Source organism: Doryrhamphus excisus, linkage group LG1 (assembly GCF_037039965.1).
Source record: "Doryrhamphus excisus strain RoL-2023G ecotype Guam linkage group LG1, RoL_Dexc_Guam_v1.1, whole genome shotgun sequence".
Lineage (NCBI taxonomy): Eukaryota > Metazoa > Chordata > Actinopteri > Syngnathiformes > Syngnathidae > Doryrhamphus > Doryrhamphus excisus.
In genome coordinates this window covers 3610114-3632867 of record NC_136357.1, presented here as the reverse complement: position 1 = coordinate 3632867, position 22754 = coordinate 3610114, and the positions used below count along the sequence as shown (strand labels likewise).

At 37.4% G+C, this 22754-nt stretch overlaps 1 protein-coding gene across 2 annotated transcripts in view; it reads right to left on the bottom strand.

The window, feature by feature from the left end:
- furinb (furin (paired basic amino acid cleaving enzyme) b) overlaps positions 1-22754 on the bottom strand; it is an 88051-nt gene that overhangs the window by 26053 nt on the left and 39244 nt on the right. For both annotated transcript variants that reach the window (XM_058074693.2, XM_058074692.2), the window contains 5 exons: positions 21482-21577; positions 20118-20246; positions 19942-20018; positions 5155-5243; positions 591-763 (listed from right to left, as the gene is read on the bottom strand). In XM_058074693.2, coding sequence (XP_057930676.2) covers positions 591-763; positions 5155-5243; positions 19942-20018; positions 20118-20246; positions 21482-21577 — 564 coding nt within the window. The remainder of the gene's footprint in view (positions 1-590; positions 764-5154; positions 5244-19941; positions 20019-20117; positions 20247-21481; positions 21578-22754) is intronic.

The following is a 22754-nucleotide window of genomic DNA, read 5'->3' as shown; positions in this document are numbered from 1 at the left end:
TCGCCCGAAGACAACTGGGATAGGCTCCATCAAAAAAATTAAAAACTATAAAAAAAAACAGAATAAGATATAAGAAAAAATAAGTGTAAAGAATAATATTTTTTTGTCATTAGAACCATGGGTTTCTTTTTCCTTGCCTGGATGGGGGTTCAGATCAGGGGATGTCGTTGTCGATTGTTGCCAGCTTGTAAAGAAAGCCCTTCGAGGCTCTTTAGTGATTAAGGGCTGTATAAATAAATCAGACTTGACTTTACCATCTGGCAGGACTGCCATTCAAATGACTATATTTTATAGTCATGTCCGTCCTACCGTGGGAGTGTGTTTCGATATCTCACAGCGCTTCCAGTTGCAGCGCTTCCTGTTTGTTTAAACTACAGGACACAAGTAGAAATTAGTGGCCTTAAACAGAATTTGCTAATGCATTATTAACTTTGGCAGCATTATTTACATACCTAGCCAAATCAGAGTCAAAATGCAGGTCGCATTTTGACTCAAAAAACAGACGGCATCATGTCACTGACTTACTTCGAGTTATTATTTTTAGCACTGATTAAAAATGCCAAAAGTCCAAGCTCGAAGGCATGACTGACCTTGGTGATTCCCTGCTGAAAAGCCTCCTTGGCCAGCTTAGCAGGGCCGTCCAGCGATTTTCCGTCATCTTCTGGGCCCCAGCTGGCACTGTAAATGTGGATGTGCTGTGGGTTGAGGCTAAGAGAGTGGGCCTCTACGACATCGGTCACCTCCCCATCCAACATACGGACTCCTGTTAAACACAACGTAAAAGCAGCGCAAATTCGGTGAGTGGTCTAATGATAATGAGAGCAGCATAAATAGTCAGGGATGTCCGAAAATATTGTCTGACTCATAATGGCATAAAAGTACAGAGAACCATGATTGCTACCTCAGTATGTCCGAGATCGGGAATTATTTCCAAGTATTGCCTTTGATTATAACTGCTATTTTGGAATGACTGTAACTTGAAACACTTGAATAGCAGCACTGATTACCATGAAACAAGTAGCGCTGCACACACAAAATACCGTAAAAGGCGTGAAAACGACAGAAAACAAAAACAAGAGTCAAGTGAAACAGAACACTAAAGGCTGGTTTTATATGGAGGGAAAATGGTGTCTTCCTTTAATACTTCTAATATCACAGAATCACTTTCTATAACTTGCTTTTCATTTTATATTGTATTATATTTTGACTTATTGGTAATGGTAATGTTTTTATTTCATTTGAACATGCATCAGATTACAATTGAATGCATCACATAATCAGTTCACAGTTCCACATGTCCAAATGGAGTAGGAAGAAGCAAAGCTTATTAAATCCTACCCCTCAATCTGGTACTTTTACAATCAGTAACTGTTACATTTGTTCACTTCCTGCTTTCCATAATACAGTTTTTTTTTTAAATTTTTTTTATTTTTATATTTTGTAATTTTTTGTCCCGTACTGAAGTACGAGGTAATATGACCATACAATTACATTCTTTTATATTACATTACTACATATTATATAGTTATTATAGTAACTGTTGGAGTAGTAAATCCTACCCCTCGATCTGGTACTTTTACAATCAGTAACTGTTACATTTGTTCACTTCCTGCTTTCCATAATACAGTTTAAGGTTTTTTTATTTTTATTTTTTTAATAATGCACCCCGTATCGAAGTAGGAGGTGATATGAGCATCCAATGACATAATGGGTACCATAGTAAGTGTCAATATAGTGATATATATAGCACATCATGACTGGTTCAAGACTCTTCATCCTTGTATTTAGCAAACATCAACTGCTTGTATTGTTTCTTGAATTGGCTCATCGTTGTGCATTGTTTGAGGTCCTTACTCAATCCATTCAATAGTTTGATTCCACATACTGAATCAATCATACTGATGGCTTTTTAACGTAGTCCTAGCATAGAAGTGTTTCAAATTTAGTTCTTTAGTTCTTATTGGATGGTTATTTTTAGCCTTATGCATTACTTTAGCTGTTTGAAAATTAACTATATCAGCAAGTTGAAGTATTTGTGATTTTAGAAATAAAGAGTTAGTATGTTCTCTGTAGGCGGTATTATGAATTATCCTTACTGACCTTTTTTTGCAGTACATTTAGCGAGTGAAGATTGCTTTTATAGTTATTACCCCATATTTCCACACAATAAGTAAGATATTGTAGAACCAGAGAGCAATATTGTGCACAAAAAGTGTTAATTTTTTTAAATAAACCCAAAAGAAACACCATAATCCATTACACAAGTGTTGGCATGGTACTGGTAAGAAAGCCAATCAAGAGCATCTCTAAGAACTGTATATGTAAGACGAGGAAGTGGGGGAAAAAGCCTCTGTGAGGTGACAAGCAGGGGAAGCTTCTCATCAGTTGAATTCCAAACACCAATTTTACTGCCTGGAGCAAAAAGAAAAAAAACATTTTAGCTGCAAACATAAAAAATGTCTAGCTTTAACGAGGACAAAACTTTGCTCTTACATTCTACTTCGATGGACATCCAATGAGTTAATAAAAAAAAATAAAAATACACACACGCAGGAAGGACTAGCAAAAAAAAAGGGGGCTGAGAGGTTACCGAGCCTGCAACAGACGGATATGTCCACAGGGTAGAAGCAAAATGACACCTTTAATCATTCCTAAACACGCCGCTGCCTGGCCGTTTGATGTGAGCAGCCTTAGATCAGCCCTGCGAACATTAATGGCGGTCGAAAGGTGTGAAATGAACCACCATCAAATGAGGTCTATTACCGGGACCAGATCCCCGGACCTTTTCCGGCAAGACCCGACGTCCGCATTAAGACTTCAATAATCTATTCCAGACAAGCTGCCAGACCCTGCGGGCATTCACACACCTGCCAACAGGGTGGATGCACACAAAGCTGTAGTCTCGCTGCGGGCGGCGTTTTGCCTTGATTATCCAGTACCCTAAAATGTGACACACAGCAAAAAAGTTTACTTGGTGCTTATTTTGCACAGGCTCTACTGCAGTTGTAATTATCATTACTGTTGTTACAGTTGTCTTTATTGTCTTGCAGCTCGGTGACACAAAGCTGTGATTGCCCAGGAGCATCAGAGGATGCTGCGGATGAGTGTGTGTGTGTGTGTGTGTGTGTCAACATAGTGAAAACACAACAACATTAATTGAGCCGCGTAAGGTCAACTGCTGTGTTTAAACAATAATTACTTATCATTACGCAATAAGGGTACGCCCAATTTTAAAAGTCCCCCTCTTGTACTCGTGAACATGCTTTTAGAATACAGAAGCGTTCGACAGATGCTCATTAGCAATCTCCTATGACGTGAAAAGATTCACCGAGGATTCATTCTTGACAAGCGGGGCCAATATGCTGCTCCATTGGGAGACGAATGGTAATGAAGACAAAGAAGGAGAGCTGTGAGGAACATCTGGATGGGGCTGACTAAAGTTCCTCAGGGGTTGCAAGCTGTCTCGTGACAGCTTCCATCATCACGCTATTAACAGATCATTTGATGTCAAAACGTGGTACAAATTTTGAAATGAAGTAAAGGACTTTTCAGGAGACTATGATAATAATTAGCCATTTGATTTGTTCTAGTACTAAATGTTTATGGGTTTATGAGTTATTTGAATAGCAGCGAATCGTTACACTCGTAGTACTTATATTTGTGAAACAAGGGTGGCATAGCGTTCTTTTTTGTCCCAGTGTGACAAGATATTGCTCAAACTCATTGTTTCCCCGAAGATTGGGAAACAAACTTGCATGTACTATAGAGTTAGGACTTGCCACTTTGGAGCCTAGCATTGAAGCTAACAAGCTTCCAGCATGTCCGCCTATGCGGTAATGCTGCACTTGATCACAAACAAACAAAAAAAGACTGTCTTTCAAGTTATTTGTTTCATTTAATTCAAAAGTAATTCAATTATATATGGTGATCTTGTTATGGTGACCTTTTTATGACCTTCTAAATGTATATGGTTTTATTTCATTTCAACATGCATCAGATTACAATTGAATGCATCACATAATCAGTTCACAGTTCCACATGTCCGAAAGGAGTAGGAAGAAGCAAAGCTTATTAAATCCTACCCCTCCATCTGGTACTTTTACAATCGGTAACTGTTACATTTGTTCACTTCCTGCTTTCTTAATATGGTTTAAGGTTTAAAAAAAAATCAGTAACTGTTACATTTGTTCACTTCCTGCTTTCCTAATATAGTTTAGTTTAGTTTTTTAATTTAATTTAATTTAATTTAATTTAATTTAATTTAATTTAATTTAATTTAATTTAATTTAATTTAATTTAATTTAATTTAATTTAATTTAATTTAATTTAATTTAATTTAGGGGCTGCACGTTTGTTTGTCTATATGTGTCCTGTGATTGGCTGGCAACCAGTCCAGGGTGTACCCCGCCTCTTGCCCAAAGACAGCTGGGATAGGCTCCAGCACCCGGAAAAGCAGTATAAAATGAATGAATGAATGAATGAATAATTTAATTTAATTTAATTTAATTTAATTTAATTTAATTTAATTTAATTTAATTTAATTTAATTTAATTTAATTTAATTTAATTTAATTTAATTTAATTTAATTTAATTTAATTTAATTTAATTTAATTTAAGCCCTGTGATTGGCTGGCGACCAGTCCAGCTGGGATAGGCTCCAGCACCCCCGCGACCCTCGGGAGGAAAAGCGGTAGAAAATGAATGAATGAATTAATAATTTAATTTAATTTAATTTAATTTAATTTAATTTAATTTAATTTAATTTAATTTAATTTAATTTAATTTAATTTAATTTAATTTAATTTTTTAAAAATTATATCATTATTAGAGCCCTATTTAATAACACCCTGATAATCACCTTTATACCAGTATTACCCAATAAAGTACACATAATAACAGAAAATAAGCCATCGTAGACATAAATAATATAATATTCACACTCAGGGTGACTGACACCTAGAAACCAGTGTAAAATATTACCGTATTACCGCTGTGGAGAGACTCACAACGCACTTCAATCACTTTATTAACAAGCAGAGAACACATGCAGTGAGCATTCATACTGGAACTTTTTCTACACTGCAAACCTGCTGCTAACACTCCCAGACACTATATATATATATATAAAAATGATATGTATGAATATGCACTCACCTCCAATTTTAGCATTATAGGCCACACCCACTCCACAAACACCATTGTTAACTGCAGCTGCAACCTCCCCAGCACATCGAGTCCCGTGTCTGAGAAGAGAGCAAAAATGAAGCTTTATGAATGCAATTCCAGAGAAACCATTTGCGATTCAATACGGAGCAATCCCAATGAATCCTTTTTGTTACCCATATGTTTTCTTGAAGGTTAACTAACTTCCCAGAAGGCCTGAAATAAATCCAATTTATAGTTTTTTTTTTTATGTCAGTACTTACAAGGGAAGACGTCTCATCCTGAGTATACAGCATCCTTTGCATTAAAGCGTTTCCAATTAGAGGACACGTTCAAGAGGTTCTTAATGAGCAAATTGAGGCAGAAAACCTTCAGCACTATGTTGTATGCTCCATCACACTGTAATGGCTTTTAGAGGGCAAGCCACATTCAAGTGAAAATGGAACACAGTCATTCAGTACTTACTCAGGTATTTTTCAATGTGCTGCAAACTACATCAATGAGGAATTTCTGTATGAATCTGAAAGTCAAATGAGAAATGAAATAATAATTTTCCTTTCCTTGTGGAGCCTTGGCTGGTAGCATTACTCCGTTCCAGAAGGTTTGATTCCAACCTAAATGGACTCTAACCACTTAATTGTGTCACATAGGAATGTAAATCCGGTTGCATGGCGCCCGAGTGGTTAGCGCACAGGCCTCACAGCTAGGAGACCCGAGTTCAATTCCATCTCTGTGTGGAATTTGCATGTTTTCTCCGGGTACTCCGGTTTCCTCCCACATTCCAAAAACATGCTAGGTTAATTAGCGACTAAATTGTCCATAGGTATGAATGCGAGTGTGAATGGTTGTTTGTCTATATGTGCCCTGTGATTAACTGGCGACCAGTCCAGGGTGTAGTAAATACAATCATAGACAGATAGAACAGAACACCTTTAGATTGCTCTAATACACCACAAGGAGGAAGAACACAATGATACGTCCTTACACTGTTAAAAAACAAAACAAAACGGTGAATCCGCGAAAGGTCAACCGTGATATAGCGAGGAAACACAGTACAGCATAAACAATGACTCAACAGCTAAACAGTACACAGCTAAACTCGACATGCTAGTTACAACTACAATCAGTGCGCTAGTTGCAATGGAAAAAAACTGACCTGAAAACCAAGATGTCACGCGGAACGTGACACATAGCCTCACATCTTCATTTTTTACGTGGTTAGCATACAGGCCTCACAGCTAGGATACCCGAGTTCAATTCCACCCTCGGGCCATTTCGTGTAGAGTTTGCATGTTGCATGCGTGGGTTTTCTTTGGGTACTCCGGTTTTCCTCCCACATTCCAAAAACATGCTAGGTTAATTAGCGACTCCAAATTGTCCATAGGTATGAATGTGAGTGTGAATGGTTGTTTGTCTATATGTGCCCTGTGATTGGCTGGCTGCCGACCAGTCCAGGGTGTACCCTGCCTCTCGCCTGAAGAGAGCTGCGATAGGCTGCGGCATACCCTCATGACCCTAATAAGCGGCATAGAAAATTGATAGATGGATTTGTAAAGAAGTTTGAAAGCCAGGAAGGAGTGTAGTTCAGACCCAAGGGCACGTCTGTATGATTATTTGACATGCGTCTTAAATTACAGGCTCCCAAGGTGTCCCCATTGTGTCTTACAAACCGGATCTGCAACATGTTTGTATGTATTTGACATTACATATAATATTCGGAAGGGAGCTCGTCCTCAAAGGTTCAACGCCATGTATTCATGAGAGATTTAGTGAATAATTCATCTCCATCGATCTGATGTCAGTGAATTCACTGTCAAGCGGCTGCCAAGGTTAAGTTTGATTTAGACAAGTGTGTGTACAGTGCCTTCGTCTTTTTTTTTACCTCAGACATGTTTGATTGGGAAACCTCTTATTCTGTGACCTTGTTTCATCAACCCGTTTTCTGTACCGCTTGTCCTCATCAGGGAGTCTATCCCACTTGACTGTGGGCGAGAGGTCTAGACTGGTCGCCAGGCAACCACATGACACACACAGTATTGACAACCATTCATACCCACATTCACACCGATGGGGCTCCAATATGCCGAACATGTGTGTTTTCAGAATGTGGGAAAAACACGCGAGCACAGAAAAAACATGCAAAGTTCACACTAGGGCTGTCTTTGACGAAAGATTTTTATACTCTAATCGGATTTGTTAGATTTTATCCATGGTTGATTCATATTTAATTCATATTAAATATGTGGTGATAACTATAAAAGCAATCTTCACTCGCTAAATGTACTGCAAAAAAGGTCAGTAAGGATAATTCATAATGCCGCCTACAGAGAACATACTAACTCCTTATTTATAAAAAAAATCACAAATACTTCAACTTGCTGATATAGTTCATCTTCAAACAGCTAAAATAATGCATAAGGCTAAAAATAACCAATTAGCTAAAAATGTCATCCAATACTTCTCTACAAGAGAGGAGAAATATGATCTCAGGGAAGAACTACATTTGAAACACTTATATGCTAGGACTACGTTAAAAAGCCATAGCATTTCAGTATGTGGAATCAAACTATGGAATGGATTGAGTAAGACCCTCAAACAATGCACAACGATGAGCCAATTCAAGAAACAATACAAGCAGTTGATGTTTGCTAAATACAAGGATGAAGAGTCTTGAAAAAAAAAACTTAAACTGTATTATAGAAAGCAGGAAGTGAACAAATGTAACAGTTACTGATTGTAAAAGTACCAGATGTAGGGGTAGGATTTAATAAGCTTTGCTTCTTCCTACTCCTTTTGGACATGTGGAACTGTGAACTGATTATGTGATGCATTCAATTGTAATCTGATGCATGTTCAAATGAAATAAAACCATTACCATATTTACATTTCTTGAGAGCAGAGCTTATGGCGACCCCCCACAAATAAAGAAATCTCATTTGTGACTTTTTCCCTCCTCAAAGAAACAGTATAAGACGAATAAATACAAACAAAACAGCAACACGGTTGCTGTCGGCACACATCGGAAAAAGTCCACCGTTGTGCTACTCAGCTCCAGGCAGAAGTCACGTTTGCTCAGATGATGTTTATTGTATCAGTCCAAAGTCGAAACAACTATTCACGAGAAATATCCAAAATACTTTCACATTGAAATAAAGAAAATAAAGGAGTCAGCCTCGGAGTTCTACCTTAAAAGAGCCACAGACCATGATATCGTCACTGAAACTGGTAGACTGCCTATCTGCCTGAAAAGGCTCTCCTTATAAATACTAAACCATTCCCAGTGGCCTTCAGTATTCCTCTTAATAGTCATTCAACCGAGAAAATAGGTATTCCTTCACATCAGACATAATGATATCATTATATCTGACATAAATTTAAGCCAAATCCACATTTTCTTTTAGTGCATAAGTTACATTACATAATGCATAGGTCACATGACCAACATGAGCATGCAAACAGGATGATATGTGCACCTTTGGGTGTATTTATAACAGTGGAAAAGAGGGATAAAGGTGTTGCTAGTGTTTTACTGAAACGAATGAGAGAGCGAGCAGTGCAAAAAAAAATAAGCGGGGGAGTGAGCATTGTGTGTACATACATATGTATGTAAGTAACAGCGCTGGCGGTAAACCGTGACAGACGCCATGGAACGTCATGGCTTGAAAAACAACTTACTTGCCAAAAACGCTCAGTTTGCATTTTAATGTTTGTCATTAAAATTCACTGACGGGATATAAAATGAAGTTGGCGTAACCATATCCGTTTGAAATTATACTCAGTGATGATACAATGTTTTTGGTGATTGGTATGAATTTTTTTTTTAGTACCTGTTATGAGTCATTAATTCATGGTGATGTTGACAAACTTTGTAGTGTTTAGTGTTCAATGCCAGCGGTCCCATCAGCTCCTTTGGATTGTGCTGTTGTCGAATCAGACTCTTCCAAATAGAATCATCATATAGTAGACTATTGTAAGCGACCCCTATTCACATATATATATATATATATATATATATATATATATATATATATACCCACATCAACCTGATTGTCCTGACTGAAAGGCACATAGGCTAAACCAGGGGTGGGCAAACTATTTGACTCGCGGGCCGCATTGATATGACAAAATTTACGGGGGGGGGGGGGGGGCGCAGACTATATATTTGTACACGTAACAGTCCACCTGGTATTATTGTATCTGTAAAATTGTCATGCAATCTGCTATTATTATTTATTATTTTATATTTATATTTAAATATTTAAAAAATAATAAAATATTATAATAATTACAATAAAATTAAAATAATAATTATTATATTATTATTATGTAAAATATGCAAATATAACAATATTATATATAATTAATATAATAATTAGCATTAATATAATAATTAGAATAATCATAATAGTTCTAATAATAATTACAATAATCTAATAATCTAATAATGATAATAATAATAATAATAATAATAATAATAATAATAATAATAATAATAATAATAATAATAATAATAATAATAATAATAATAATAATAATAATAATAATAATAATAATAATAATAATAATAATTATTATTATTATTATTATTATTATGTGCTTGTGTCCCTTTTTTCAGGAGCATTTTGTAAACAACAGACCATGTCAAAAAACGAAATTGATAAAACCATCAAAAGGTTGGCTCAGGCCATGATGTCAGGTTGTATGTTGAGTTTAAATGAAATACTTTGGAAAGATTGGGCGGGCCGTATTCAAACACTTGGTGGGCCGGATGTGGCCCCCGGGCCGTAGTTTGCCCACCCCTGGGCTAAACACTATACCACTGGCCTAACCTCTTTCCTATGGGGTAGAATTTTATTATTTTTCTAGTACATGATTTTCACCCGTGTCTTTTGGCCTCATTTTGTCCACCCATGGTTATAAGATGTTAGTTGAAGTGGCTGACAAAAATCAATACTAAAGTAGTCGGATTTCCCAACTTAGTTGTAAAACTAGTGACAGTCTTACATTTTGGGCAAAAAGGGGGAAAAAGCGTCTTTCTGATCTTTTCAGAGTTGCAAGTTATAATCTTTAAAATTTCCTCCCTGCTTGGTTTGATCAGTGGTGATAACTGCGGGTACGGTTTGAGGACACAGGAGTCACAATTCATGGAGCGGTTAAATGTCAGCCAATAATTGGACTATTTTATTCCCGAATGTCTTTGAACGACTGATGTGATTTAATGCTGCACATGACATGAGTGCACATCAGCAGAGCGCAGTGAAAGGGCTTTGTAGTGCAGCCTGTCACCCACGGTTGTTGGTCTGACAGCTTTTTCTGTTCCATTACTCCATGCAAGAGTTCGAACTGATCGGCACTTAAAAGGCACCCCAAAAAAAAAACTCGTACCAACCCTAAATAGCAAAACATTTTTTTCCCGCAAATCTCGCTGAGATTTGTCAAAAGTTTGAACATGCAGTAATCTCTCTTTTGTTGACTTTCATTCATTCATTTTCTACCGCTTATCCTCACAAGGGTTGCAGGGGTGCTGGAGCCTATCCCAGCTGTCTTCGGGTGAGAGGCGGGGTACACCCTGGACTGGTGGCCAGCCAATCACAGGGCACATATAGACAAACAACCATTCACACTCACATTCATACCTATGGACAATTTGGAGTCGCTAATTAACCTAGCATGTTTTTGGAATGTGGGAGGAAACCGGAATACCCGGAGAAAACCCGGGGAGAACATGCAAACTCCACACAGAGATGGCCGAAGGTGAGAATTGAACTCGGGTCTCTTAGCTGTAAGGCCTCCATGCTAACCACTCTTCACCGTGCAGCCCATTTACTGTCACAAAAAAAAAAATCTCCCTTTTTTGTTGGGAGCTGATATTTTCCTGAAACTTAGGTATGTTCTACTGCTGATTACTTTTTGGAAAGACCAAAAAAACATTTTAATTCATTCATTTTCTACCAATTATCCTCACGAAGGTCGCGGGGGTGCTGGAGCCTATCCCAGCTGTCTTTGGGCAAGAAACGGAGTACACCCTGGACTGGTGGCCAGCCAATCACAGGGCACATATAGACAAACAACCATTCACACTCACATTCATACCTATGGACAATTTGGAGTCGCTAATTAACCTAGCATGTTTTTGGAATGTGGAATGTGGGAGGAAATACATGGGAGTTAAATACATAAATGTTCAATTCTGAATAAATCTAACAATTTAACAGAAAAGAACGAATATATATTACAATTCATCGAGACGTAACTGAGTAAAGGCAGCTTTACATCTACCAGAGACGTTCTGTTTGAACATCATCAGGATCACGTAAAAAAAACAACAAAACTATTTTTTGCCAGATGACGAGTAAGAGGACAAAGTCACTTCACAGGGTCAAAGCACAGCCACGCCTCCAGCTGGGCTCCTGATTAAGCTCCGTGGCGTTATGATGCATCACCCACTTGCCAATTCTCCCGTTTTCAACATTTCCAACACGTAAAGGATTTACAATGTCAAATAACAAAACAAAAAGATTAGACGGAAAAACAATGTTGCTTCCTGATAAATCATTCATCACATTTATTACACATCAGCCTGCCACCAGATAGGAACTCAGAAGTGATCATTAAACTCGCAATCCGATGGTGACGGAGCTTATTTGTCACGGTGAGACTGATATGCCTTGCTTACACACCAGCGTCATGGCGCAACATATGGCAGGATGTAATACATCACTTGTGCAATTAAATGCTGCTACTGCTGTCCAGAGGTTTTACTGCTAACTGGTTTGTAGCAGTTAACGGTGACTTGACGGCCCCCTCATGAATGATATACATAATTGAGGATTAAATTGGGACTCATTATACAAGAAGGCATTTTTTTTCCATGAGCAATGTGAGACAATTATGCTATTTTAGCGTCAAACACCGTATCAGCCCATTAAGCATTAGAGAATTAGCTTAACTCATGTACACGAATCAATTCAATCGGAATTATTACAGCACTCGAGCTGTTGTCTTGTTTTGTTGTATCTCTCGCTCTCTTCCCAGGTGATCAACAGCTCATCCAACATGTTGAATGATGACAATTTGATATTATACGGCGCCTTGAATGTAATTTCAGGTCCACAATCAGAAACTGTGCTATCCTGGGAGTTGAATGATGACGATTTGACATGATATGGCGCCTCGAAGAATGGAAAAAAAAAATGGCTTCGCATTTAAATGCAGAGATACAGGAAGTTGGGGTGTTATTGTGTGTCCTGAAGGAGGACATAAAAGAGCGACAGCAGGAAACTACAGCACAAAAACGACAAGACTTAAGAAGCCTGAAAACACAAAACAAAAGCTTCAAAAAGAGCTTCTCGAAGATCTATGAAGAGGTCATAAACCTTAAGGCAGAAAATAGAGCATGCACAAGGATATGAAGGCACTATAGGAAGATATCAGTGTTATTTTGCGAATTGACAACAAAGTAAAAACAATGCCATTCAATGTATTTTGTTAAATTGCCGATGTGAGCGACAGCTTAAAAAGAGCTTCTCGAAGATCTATGAAGAGGTCATAAACCTTAAGGCATAAAATAGAGCATGCACAAGAATATGAAGGCACTATAGGAACATATCAGTGTTATTTTGCAAATTGACAACAAAGTAAAAACAATGCCATTCAATGTATTTTGTTAAATTGCCAATGTGAGCGACAGCTTAAAAAGAGCTTCTCGAAGATCTATGAAGAGGTCATAAACCTTAAGGCAGAAAATAGAGCATGCACAAGGATATGAAGGCACTACAGGAAGATATCAGTGTTATTTTGCAAATTGACAACAAAGTAAAAACAATGCCATTCAATGTATTTTGTTAAATTGCCGATGTGAGCGACAGCTTAAAAAGAGCTTCTCGAAGATCTATGAAGAGGTCATAAATCTTAAGGCAGAAAATAGAGCATGCACAAGGATATGAAGGCACTATAGGAAGATATCAGTGTTATTTTGCGAATTGACAACAAAGTAAAAACAATGCCATTCAATGTATTTTGTTAAATTGCCGATGTGAGCGACAGCTTAAAAAGAGCTTCTCGAAGATCTATGAAGAGGTCATAAACCTTAAGGAAGAAAATAGCGCATGCACAAGGATATAAAGGCACTATAGGAAGATATCAAGGTTATTTTGCGAATTGACAACAAAGTAAAAACAATGCCATTCAATGTATTTTATTAAATTGCCGATGTGAGCGACAGCTTAAAAAGAGCTTCTCGAAGATCTATGAAGAGGTCATAAACCTTAAGGAAGAAAATAGCGCATGCACAAGGATATAAAGGCACTATAGGAAGATATCAGTGTTATTTTGCAAATTGACAACAAAGTAAAAACAATGCCATTCAATGTATTTTATTAAATTGCCGATGTGAGCGACAGCTTAAAAAGAGCTTCTCGAAGATCTATGAAGAGGTCATAAACCTTAAGGAAGAAAATAGCGCATGCACAAGGATATAAAGGCACTATAGGAAGATATCAAGGTTATTTTGCGAATTGACAACAAAGTAAAAACAATGCCATTCAATGTATTTTATTAAATTGCCGATGTGAGCGACAGCTTAAAAAAGAGCTTCTCGAAGATCTATGAAGAGGTCATAAACCTTAAGGAAGAAAATAGCGCATGCACAAGGATATAAAGGCACTATAGGAAGATATCAGTGTTATTTTGCAAATTGACAACAAAGTAAAAACAATGCCATTCAATGTATTTTGTTAAATTGTCAATGTGAGGGTGCCATATAAGATCTCGCCTAGGGAAGCATATTGTATAGGGCTGACTATTATCAGGTATTCCACGGGGGACCCATTTTTTGTTTATATGTGTTATTTTTGGGGCAAATCCTATGTGGAGAATCAATTCTCCGCTGGGGGTAGGCTTGTTTAGCTTCTGTGTTTGATGCCTTTCAAGTCGCCCCAAGCCCAGCAAGCTCCAGAAGATAGACGGGCTCAAGTCAATGTTAGTCACACTTTTCTCCTAGACCAGCCAGTGGCAGATAACAGGACTGATGAATTGATCACAGAAATATAATACTTTGAGTGACAGTCCAATACGGAAACACTGAACTCTACAGTTGAACAGGACATTTTTTAATATCAATTGACTTTCATTTTAAATGACTCCTTAGTATGCTTATGATAACTTTATTCTGATACCACAGGACTCACCCGTTTTCCATATCATCCACCCGTCATATGCCGTCTGCCAGCAATAGATGCAGAATTGTTATTTGCTGATTTTCACTGATACTTGTACTCAAGTCTACAGCTTATTGCCTTATCGCTGTCCATGGTACTGACCATAGGCAAGACTAGGTTTGGTTTGGAATACGGAACAAATGCTTTGCAGCTGATGTAAAATTAAATAAGCTTTCTTCCTGTTCCTTTTTGGACATGTGGAAATGTGAATTTTGTTATGTGATCCAGTGTAATTTAATTTGTGTGCATGTTCAAGATGAATTAAACCATTACTTGTATGAGTTCTTCCTCTTTGTTCTGTTGGTGGTTTTCACTTTTAGTGATTTTATCCATTTATTTATTTTGTCACCTTGACTAATGCAACCTTTTTGTGATCCGCACCACTGTGTTGTCGGCTGTTATTGAACTATTTTCTGCGTCCACATTTGTGTATGTCGCTGCATCTAGCTGGATGGATACAGCTTATTAAAACGCGGCAGTTAGCATTCTTTCATCACCGTGGTGGAGAGCAGGGGAGGTATGCAGCAGATGCTTTGAGGTGAATCTTGCTTAATGTGTATCTGAAAAACACTTACTGAAGCTATTGTCACGCTATATTTGTTGACTTCAAGCAACCTTAATCACACAGTAAAGAAAGAAAAACCCAATGGGGCCTAAAATGATAAAATGTGGTGCTTATAGTCGCCATTAAGGATACCGTATAGGAATAATCTAGAGACACAAAAAGTTCGACAGGACCCTACAGTATTTGAGTATTGCTTTTCCGACATAAAGCTATGAAGGATTTAAACAGGAACAATTAAATAATGGAATATAACTCAATTATTTTCAGCCCCCCCCAACATTTATTTCGCAGTTTTAACAACTACAAATTTTAATGGTTTGCACATGAAACCCAACATAGAAAATATATTTTTTTTTTTGTTCAAAGGAGTTGTAATGTACATTTTCCCTACTACTATTACTATATAGAAAGTCTTTCAGTGAGTGATACTCCAAATGCAGAATTTACATCAGGGGTCTCAAACTCAATTTACTTGGGGGCCACTGGAGCTCGGGTCTGGGTGAGACTGGGTTTTCCAAAAAAAAAAAATGCATTTATTAAAAACACGAAAATTTAAAAAACTTCGCTTTGGTTCCAATTTTCTACAAGAAAAGCTCTGATAAAACATTCCACTGTTCTCAAATATCTTTTTATTTTTCTACACAAAATAAGATGAAAAATAAATTTAAAAAATCAAGAATAAAGATAATCAATCAATCAGTCATAAATAAATAAATATAATAATAATAATAATAAAACGGCAAATAATAAAAACTTAAGAAACCACATATACGTAGTTGGTGGTCGACAATTTTTTTTTTCAGATGAAAATGAACAAAGCATTATTAGAGCCCTGTAGACATGACAAAACCCGACTATAGTCACATTTATACTCTTTTTATTTACAACATATTGCGCAACTGCAGGGTCTTGAGACACATGCTAAACTGGAGAGCTAGCGACCTAAACAGTAGCCTTCAAGTTATTTCCTTTAAACTTAAATAGCCAAAAACTTACCACTTCCACACGGATAGGGAGGATAACTATTAACAGTTATTTAACCTTTAACATGAACATTAATCAAACGTAATAATTTTTTCTGGGTAGCAGAAAAAATCCATATCAAACTTGCGCGGGCCACACTAACATTAAACTTTCATATCAAGGCGGGGGCCTCAAACTAGTGTCCTGCGGGCCACATTTGGCCCACGAGCCGCGTGTTTGAGACCCCTGATTTACATGTAAGTAAATACACATTCAAAGATGGGTGGATGAGCACAACCACACGCATCCCCTCGTTTGTTTTGGTTTTCATAGCGTGCAAGTAGGAAGCATGAAAGCATGACCGAGTGTGGCTGGTAGCTTAGCCATGCTTGGCTTCATTGTAGGGATCTGTCTCTTGGCATTGCTCCTGATTTCTATCTTTTTCTACGAGGCCTGAATAGTGTCTATTCAACTGTGCAGCCCAATGGTTTAGGCTGTTTTCGGCTTAGCTGCGGGTCTGTTCAAAAGATTATATTGGAGCTCCAATATGTGTGGCCAACCACAAAGTTGCTGTCTCCCCTACGGTTAAGAAACAATCTAATTTGTTTCAAATTTCAAAGCTTTATTTTTTAAGTTTGAGGAAAATAATAAAGCATTAATTGCATTAAGAAAAAGAAAACAAAGAAAAAAAGTTCTCCTCCCATTCTGTGTGGAAGTGGAACATTTTTGGTTTGTTACTTTGTCCTTCTTTCCAGCTTGATTTCAAACCCTTTTTTGAGTTTAGAATAAACACAATGGAGGCTAACTAGTTAGCTTGCTAGCATGCTATACTTAAAAGCTGTGGCTGTCTCTTGTGTGTCTGCAGTGATTCTGCAGCCTCCGAAATCGCACTGTGGTGCAAACTAAGAATGATAGGAGTGTAAAGATGACTATAGGGGTGTTATTTCATGTCTACAAGGCTCTAATAATGGCAAAAAAGCACATTCCTAAAAGTTGTGATGATTATAAAAGTTCTAAAAGTTCTGTAAGTTCTATGATGATATTCCATTGATCGATATTGAACCATACTTCTCAGAAATGTTATTGCTGTCGAGTCCGCAACCAATTAATCGCAATAAACGAGGGCCGATGGTACTATTCTTTACTTACTAACCCTGTCATCATTTTATTGTATATTCAAGGACCGCTGCAAGCAGAAAAACTAGCAAGTCACCTGCTTACCATCAGCCACAACACAGACTAATAGTCAAAAGTATTCAGTTGAGGACCAAAGAACCTCAGGTTTGCTTTCAGAATATGGACATAAGTGAAACAGATGTCTGTGATAAAACAATGACAAATGATATATTCTTGGAACAAAATGGTTTATCACTAAGTCATAAGCAGCACTGGGATAGGAGACAAAACAAACCATTTAGATGGCGCCTGTACTTAAAGTGACTGATGTCTGACAGTTGTGCTTAGAGCATAAATATGAAAAGAATGGAGATGCTTGCATATCAGATTTTGTATAGTGTAAGAAAACAAACTAATCTTTTAAAAATGCATATAATTCCCTCACAAATGATATGCATGCTTCAATTGTATCTAATTTGAATAATGTTGTTTGTCTGCTAGTTTTAACCAATGTAGTCCACCAAAAACACTTACAAATTAATGGCTTTCATCACCATTGCTCTGGTAAATAAATTAGGAATAAAAAAGGAATCATGGCTTAACCAAGCAGCTTTATCTCCCCAAGTCTGCCTGGTTGTCTGAAAATAAATAAGCCACTACTGGTGCAGCAAACATGATTAGTGTGGCGGGATTCCACGATTCAGGCTTTGTAGTTTTGTAAACAATAATCAATAAACTGTATATTGTCTTCTTGCAGGTTTCCTACTTTTTCCGCATAGAAATCAGGGTAAACATTTGTCAAACTGTCAAGAAGCAGGTTTCAACTTAAGGCGTAAATCTCAATTTAGAGTATCTAATTAACCTACCATGCATGATTCTCCGATTTCGGAGTACTCAGAGAAAATCCACACACAAACATGCAAACTCGACACAGAAAATGCCCAAGCAGAGATTTCAACCAAGATCTTCCAGTCGTAGTAACAGTAGTAAATACAATCATAGACAGATAGAACAGAACACCTATAGATTGCTCTAATACACCACAAGGACGAAGAACACAATGATACGTCCATACAGTGAAAAAAGCAAAAAAGCGAATCCGCGAAAGGTAAACTGTGATATAGCGAGGGAACACAGTATAGCATAAACAATGACTCAGCAGTACACAGCTAAACTTGACATGCTAGTTTCAACTACAATCAGTGCGCTAGTTGCAATGGAAAAAACTGACCCAAAAACGAAAATGTCACGCGCCTCACTTCATTTTTTAAGTGGTTAGCACACAGGCCTCACAGCTAGGATACCCGAGTTCAATTCCACTCTCGGCCATCTCTGTGTGGAGTTTGCATGTTCTCCCCGTGCATGCGTGGGTTTTCTCCGGGTACTCCGGTTTCCTCCCACATTCCAAAAACATGCTAGGTTAATTGGCGACTCCAAATTGTCCATAGGTATGAATGTGAGTGTGAATGGTTGTTTGTCTGTATGTGCCCTGTGATTGGCTGGCGACCAGTCCTGGGTGTACCCCGCCTCTCGCCCCCAAGACAGCTGGGATAGGCTCCAGCAACCCCCGCGACCCTCGTGAGGAAAAAGCGATAGAAAATGAATGAATGAATAATTTAATTTAATTTAATTTAATTTAATTTAATTTAATTTAATTTAATTTAATTTAATTTAATTTAATTTAATTTAATTTAATTTAATTTAATTTAATTTAATTTAATTTAATAGGCTCCAGCACCCGTCATGAGGATAAGCAGTAGAAAATGAATGAATGAATGATTTATTTGAATCTGATTATAAGAGTTGTTGCTATTTCTCAAATGCCTTCAGTATCAATTTAAACCACTTGATACTTTGTCCACAGGTCTCTCAAACACCCACACAAAACTACTACATAACTCCCAACATAACAAAACAGACTGGTCTAATAGACTGTATGCAAATTAAAATTTCAGCCCTCTGTGATTTAAAATAGTGTCTTGCGTGGCTTTTCAAGGTGAATATTAGACTCCTTCGGGAAGCTAAATCAGAGACAGTGAGTAATCCCCTCCGGGTGTACTTTGTTCTGTTAGTGGGACAATGTGAGCTCTATGTACTCTATACTGACACAATAGGATGGGTTTTCTCTGCATGACTTCTCTCTGCCTGACTACTCAACCTCAGGGCATCGACAAGAAACAAGACTTCTGATAAAAATTGCAGACGCTTTTATGACCCAAAAAAAAAAATAATAATAAAAAGCACTTATCATATTTCAAAAGGCCAAACGCAACAATGCAACATGTACCACACAATTGCCTCACAGACTAAAACTGCAACAAGAAGTGCTGAGCAGAGACAATTACATTTTTTATCTCACAGTGTCTGCAATTGTGCAAAGATTGATACTCTTTACTCCCCACCCGCACCATGTAGATTTGCTCCCTGAAACTGACATTAGGAAAAATACGGACAATAACAAAAGTGGCAGTCTTTTAAGAGAAGAGACAAGACGACAATTCTTGCTGTGCATTTATGAAGAGCCTTGCTGCTTCTCATTTACTCCAGGCTGTTTGGAGTAAGGTGCCTTTATGGGGCTTTATGCTTATTTAATTGAAGTGCAGCAAACATGTTGTAGGGCAAGTGAAAACGACCGGTGTGCATAACAAATCTGTGCCAAAATGGCTATAAGGCTGTATGGGCTGGACCTTGAGGATGATGTAGAAGCGACACATTTTTAAATTTTCCTTAACTTTCAGTGTTGGTCAACCAGTGCAAACAACGCAAAGTTAGGAATAATGTTAACCAAAACCGATGGACGGAATACTTTATAAGCATGGTGCACTCTGATCAGTGCATCAAGACTCATGAATGTAATCAAACACCCAGCACTTAAAACCGATTCATTTACAAAATGTTGTGTTAAGTGAGTAATACCTGTTCTCATTACGTTGGGTGTATCTCGGTTGAGGGTCAGCATCTCCGTCATTAACATCATAACTGGCCTCGGGGTCCTAAGAAACAAAAAGCAAAGGTTTAGAACACTCATGATGTTAATATTATTAGTGAAAAGTTTCTTAATGATGCTCCTATTTAACTTTTTAAAAACTTACATAATTGTTGATGAGATCCGGGTGGTCTTTTTCGATGCCATCATCCAGGATAGTCACCACAATACCTTTTCCAGTGTAACCCTGAGCCCAGGCTACTTTGGTATTCAAGTCCTGATGAGTTGGAGTGGACTGGAGGAGACATAAGACTAGTTATAAAGATGGTTCAGTGGTGCCTTGGTTATCGTCATTAATCCATTCCAGAAAGTGTGACTCAAACCAAAACGGACTCTAACCAAAGCAGATGTTCCCATAGAAAATAATGTAAAAATGATTTTGTTGTCGATTTATCATACTGGCCTCTAAGTGTCGTTATTATCAGACTTGGGTGTATACTTCCAGTCCACTGATGTTTTTTGTCAAGCAACGTCACAAAGCCATGGTTCTCCCACATCTCAGCAGTGAACACATGATTTCATTGGCTCATTTTGAGTGACGTCATCATGTAACCGTAATAACTGAAATAATTCTGCTCGTAAACGGCCGCTGCGATCGGTCCACCGGGATAGTTATATGTCATTACATTTCACATTCACTTTAATTGGTCGCGGGGTCCGTAAAGGGGCATCAGTGGGTTCATATCCAGAATGAGCTCGGCCATTTCGTGATGACTCTTATAGAGGGTTTACTTTATAGAATTAAAAAAAAGATCATAGGTGGCTTGTAAACATGAAAATTCCCCATTTTATGTCATTGTCCTTATTATTACTTGTATGTCAGCTCCTATGTATGAACTAAAATGGTTAAGTGTCCTACTATATTACATATAAAATGGTATTATCACCTGGTGAAAGTGTGGTATTTATAATTAACAGTCATGAACAGAAACATATCAAGGGGGTTCTTCAAGGAATAGAAATAGATGGACAAAGATTAAGATGAGAAATGTGGGCTCCAGCCAAACATCTATTAAACCACAATAGAAAATACAGCCAAGAGAAAGCATTAGCACACAGATGTAATTGCACTACCCTCTACTTGCTCAATTTAGCGTCAAGTCAAAGCAGAGTTGTAGACGTGTTGTTTCATCTCCTATTCATGGCTGCTCTGAATTAGCCCGTAACCATGTTATTTATCATGTGCAGTAGAAAAAGTGTGCGAGCAGAAAGAAGAGACGGGGGCAAACTGAAGTGTCAAAAAAATAATAATAATAATGACAACAAAAATAAACCTTGGAAAAAAAACACACATTGCTGTTTATGTGTAGTGGTCCATCTGAACAGTATTCTTTCAGATTAAAATTGTTGATAAACTGATTAAATAGATTAGTCGGAGTACAGCCATCATGGACAAATGGATAAAAAACGTTCACCAAACTATGAATCAGTATAAAATAGAAAGTAAAAGTACTTGATCAATACACATACCAGGTACCATTGCTTGGAGAAATCCGGGTCTGTTGGGTCTTCAAAGACGTCCCTCTTTTTCCTCCTTTTTACCACTTGCTGCTCAGCCCATAGAACCTGAGGCATAACACACACACACACACACACAATTGTCATTGAGACGTTATTCGTTTTTAATTTGGGATGTTACTGCAATATTCAACTGATTGTAAATATGCAAATACACAATTCCAGCTGTGTCCCAAAGGTAATATGTAAAGATACACAGACAGGCATGGTGGTGAAGTCCTATTAATTACTCTTCTGGGGTGTGTCAGGAAAGTGGGCTCCATGCAGTTTTACAGAACAGGGGCCTTTGAAGTCCTGAAGACTATGGGATAGGTGTCCGTTGGTAGACTGGGTGGCATTTTAATCAAGTTTTTGTTATATAAGCACACAATTTTGCTATTATTTTAAAAGCCTATATAGCAGGGGTCTTAAACACGCAGCCCGCGGGCCAAATGTGGCCCGCAGGACACTAGTTTGAGGCCCCCGCCTTGATATGAAAGTTTAATGAAAAAAATATTACGTTTGATTAATGTTCATGTTAAAGGTTAAATAACTGTTAATAGTTATCCTCCCTATCCGTGTGGAAGTGGTAAGTTTTTGGCTATTTAAGTTTAAAGGAAATGACTTGAAGGCTACTGTTTAGGTCGCTTGCTCTCTAGTTTGCGAGTTAGCATGTGTCTCAAGACCCTGCAGTTGCGCAATATGTTGTAAATAAAAAAAGAGTATAAATGTGACTATAGTCGTGTTTTGTCATGTCTACAGGGCTCTAATAATGCTTTGTTCATTTTAATCTGAAAAAAATAATTTGTCTACCCACCAACTATATGTGGTTTCTTAAGTTTTTATTATTTGCCCTTTTATTATTATTATTATTATATTTATTTATTACTGATTGAGTTTCTTTATTCTTGATTTGTTTATTTATTTTTCATCTTATTTTGTGCAGAAAAATAAAAATTAAGATATTTGAGAACAGTGGAATGTTTTATCAGAGCTTTTATTGTAGAAAATCGGAACCAAAGCACTGAAAAAGTTTGTATATTTTTGTGTTTTTAATAAATGCGTTTTTTTGGGGGGGGAAAACCTGATGTGGCCCAGTCTCACCCAGACCCTAGGTCCAGTGGCCCCCAAGTAAATTGAGTTTGAGACCCCTGTTATATAGAATGCGATGTCTGTGTAAATGTTCTTTAAATGTTCTGAAAGTCATAGACAGTTTTCTTCAAAAGCCTTCTCTATCGATTTATTT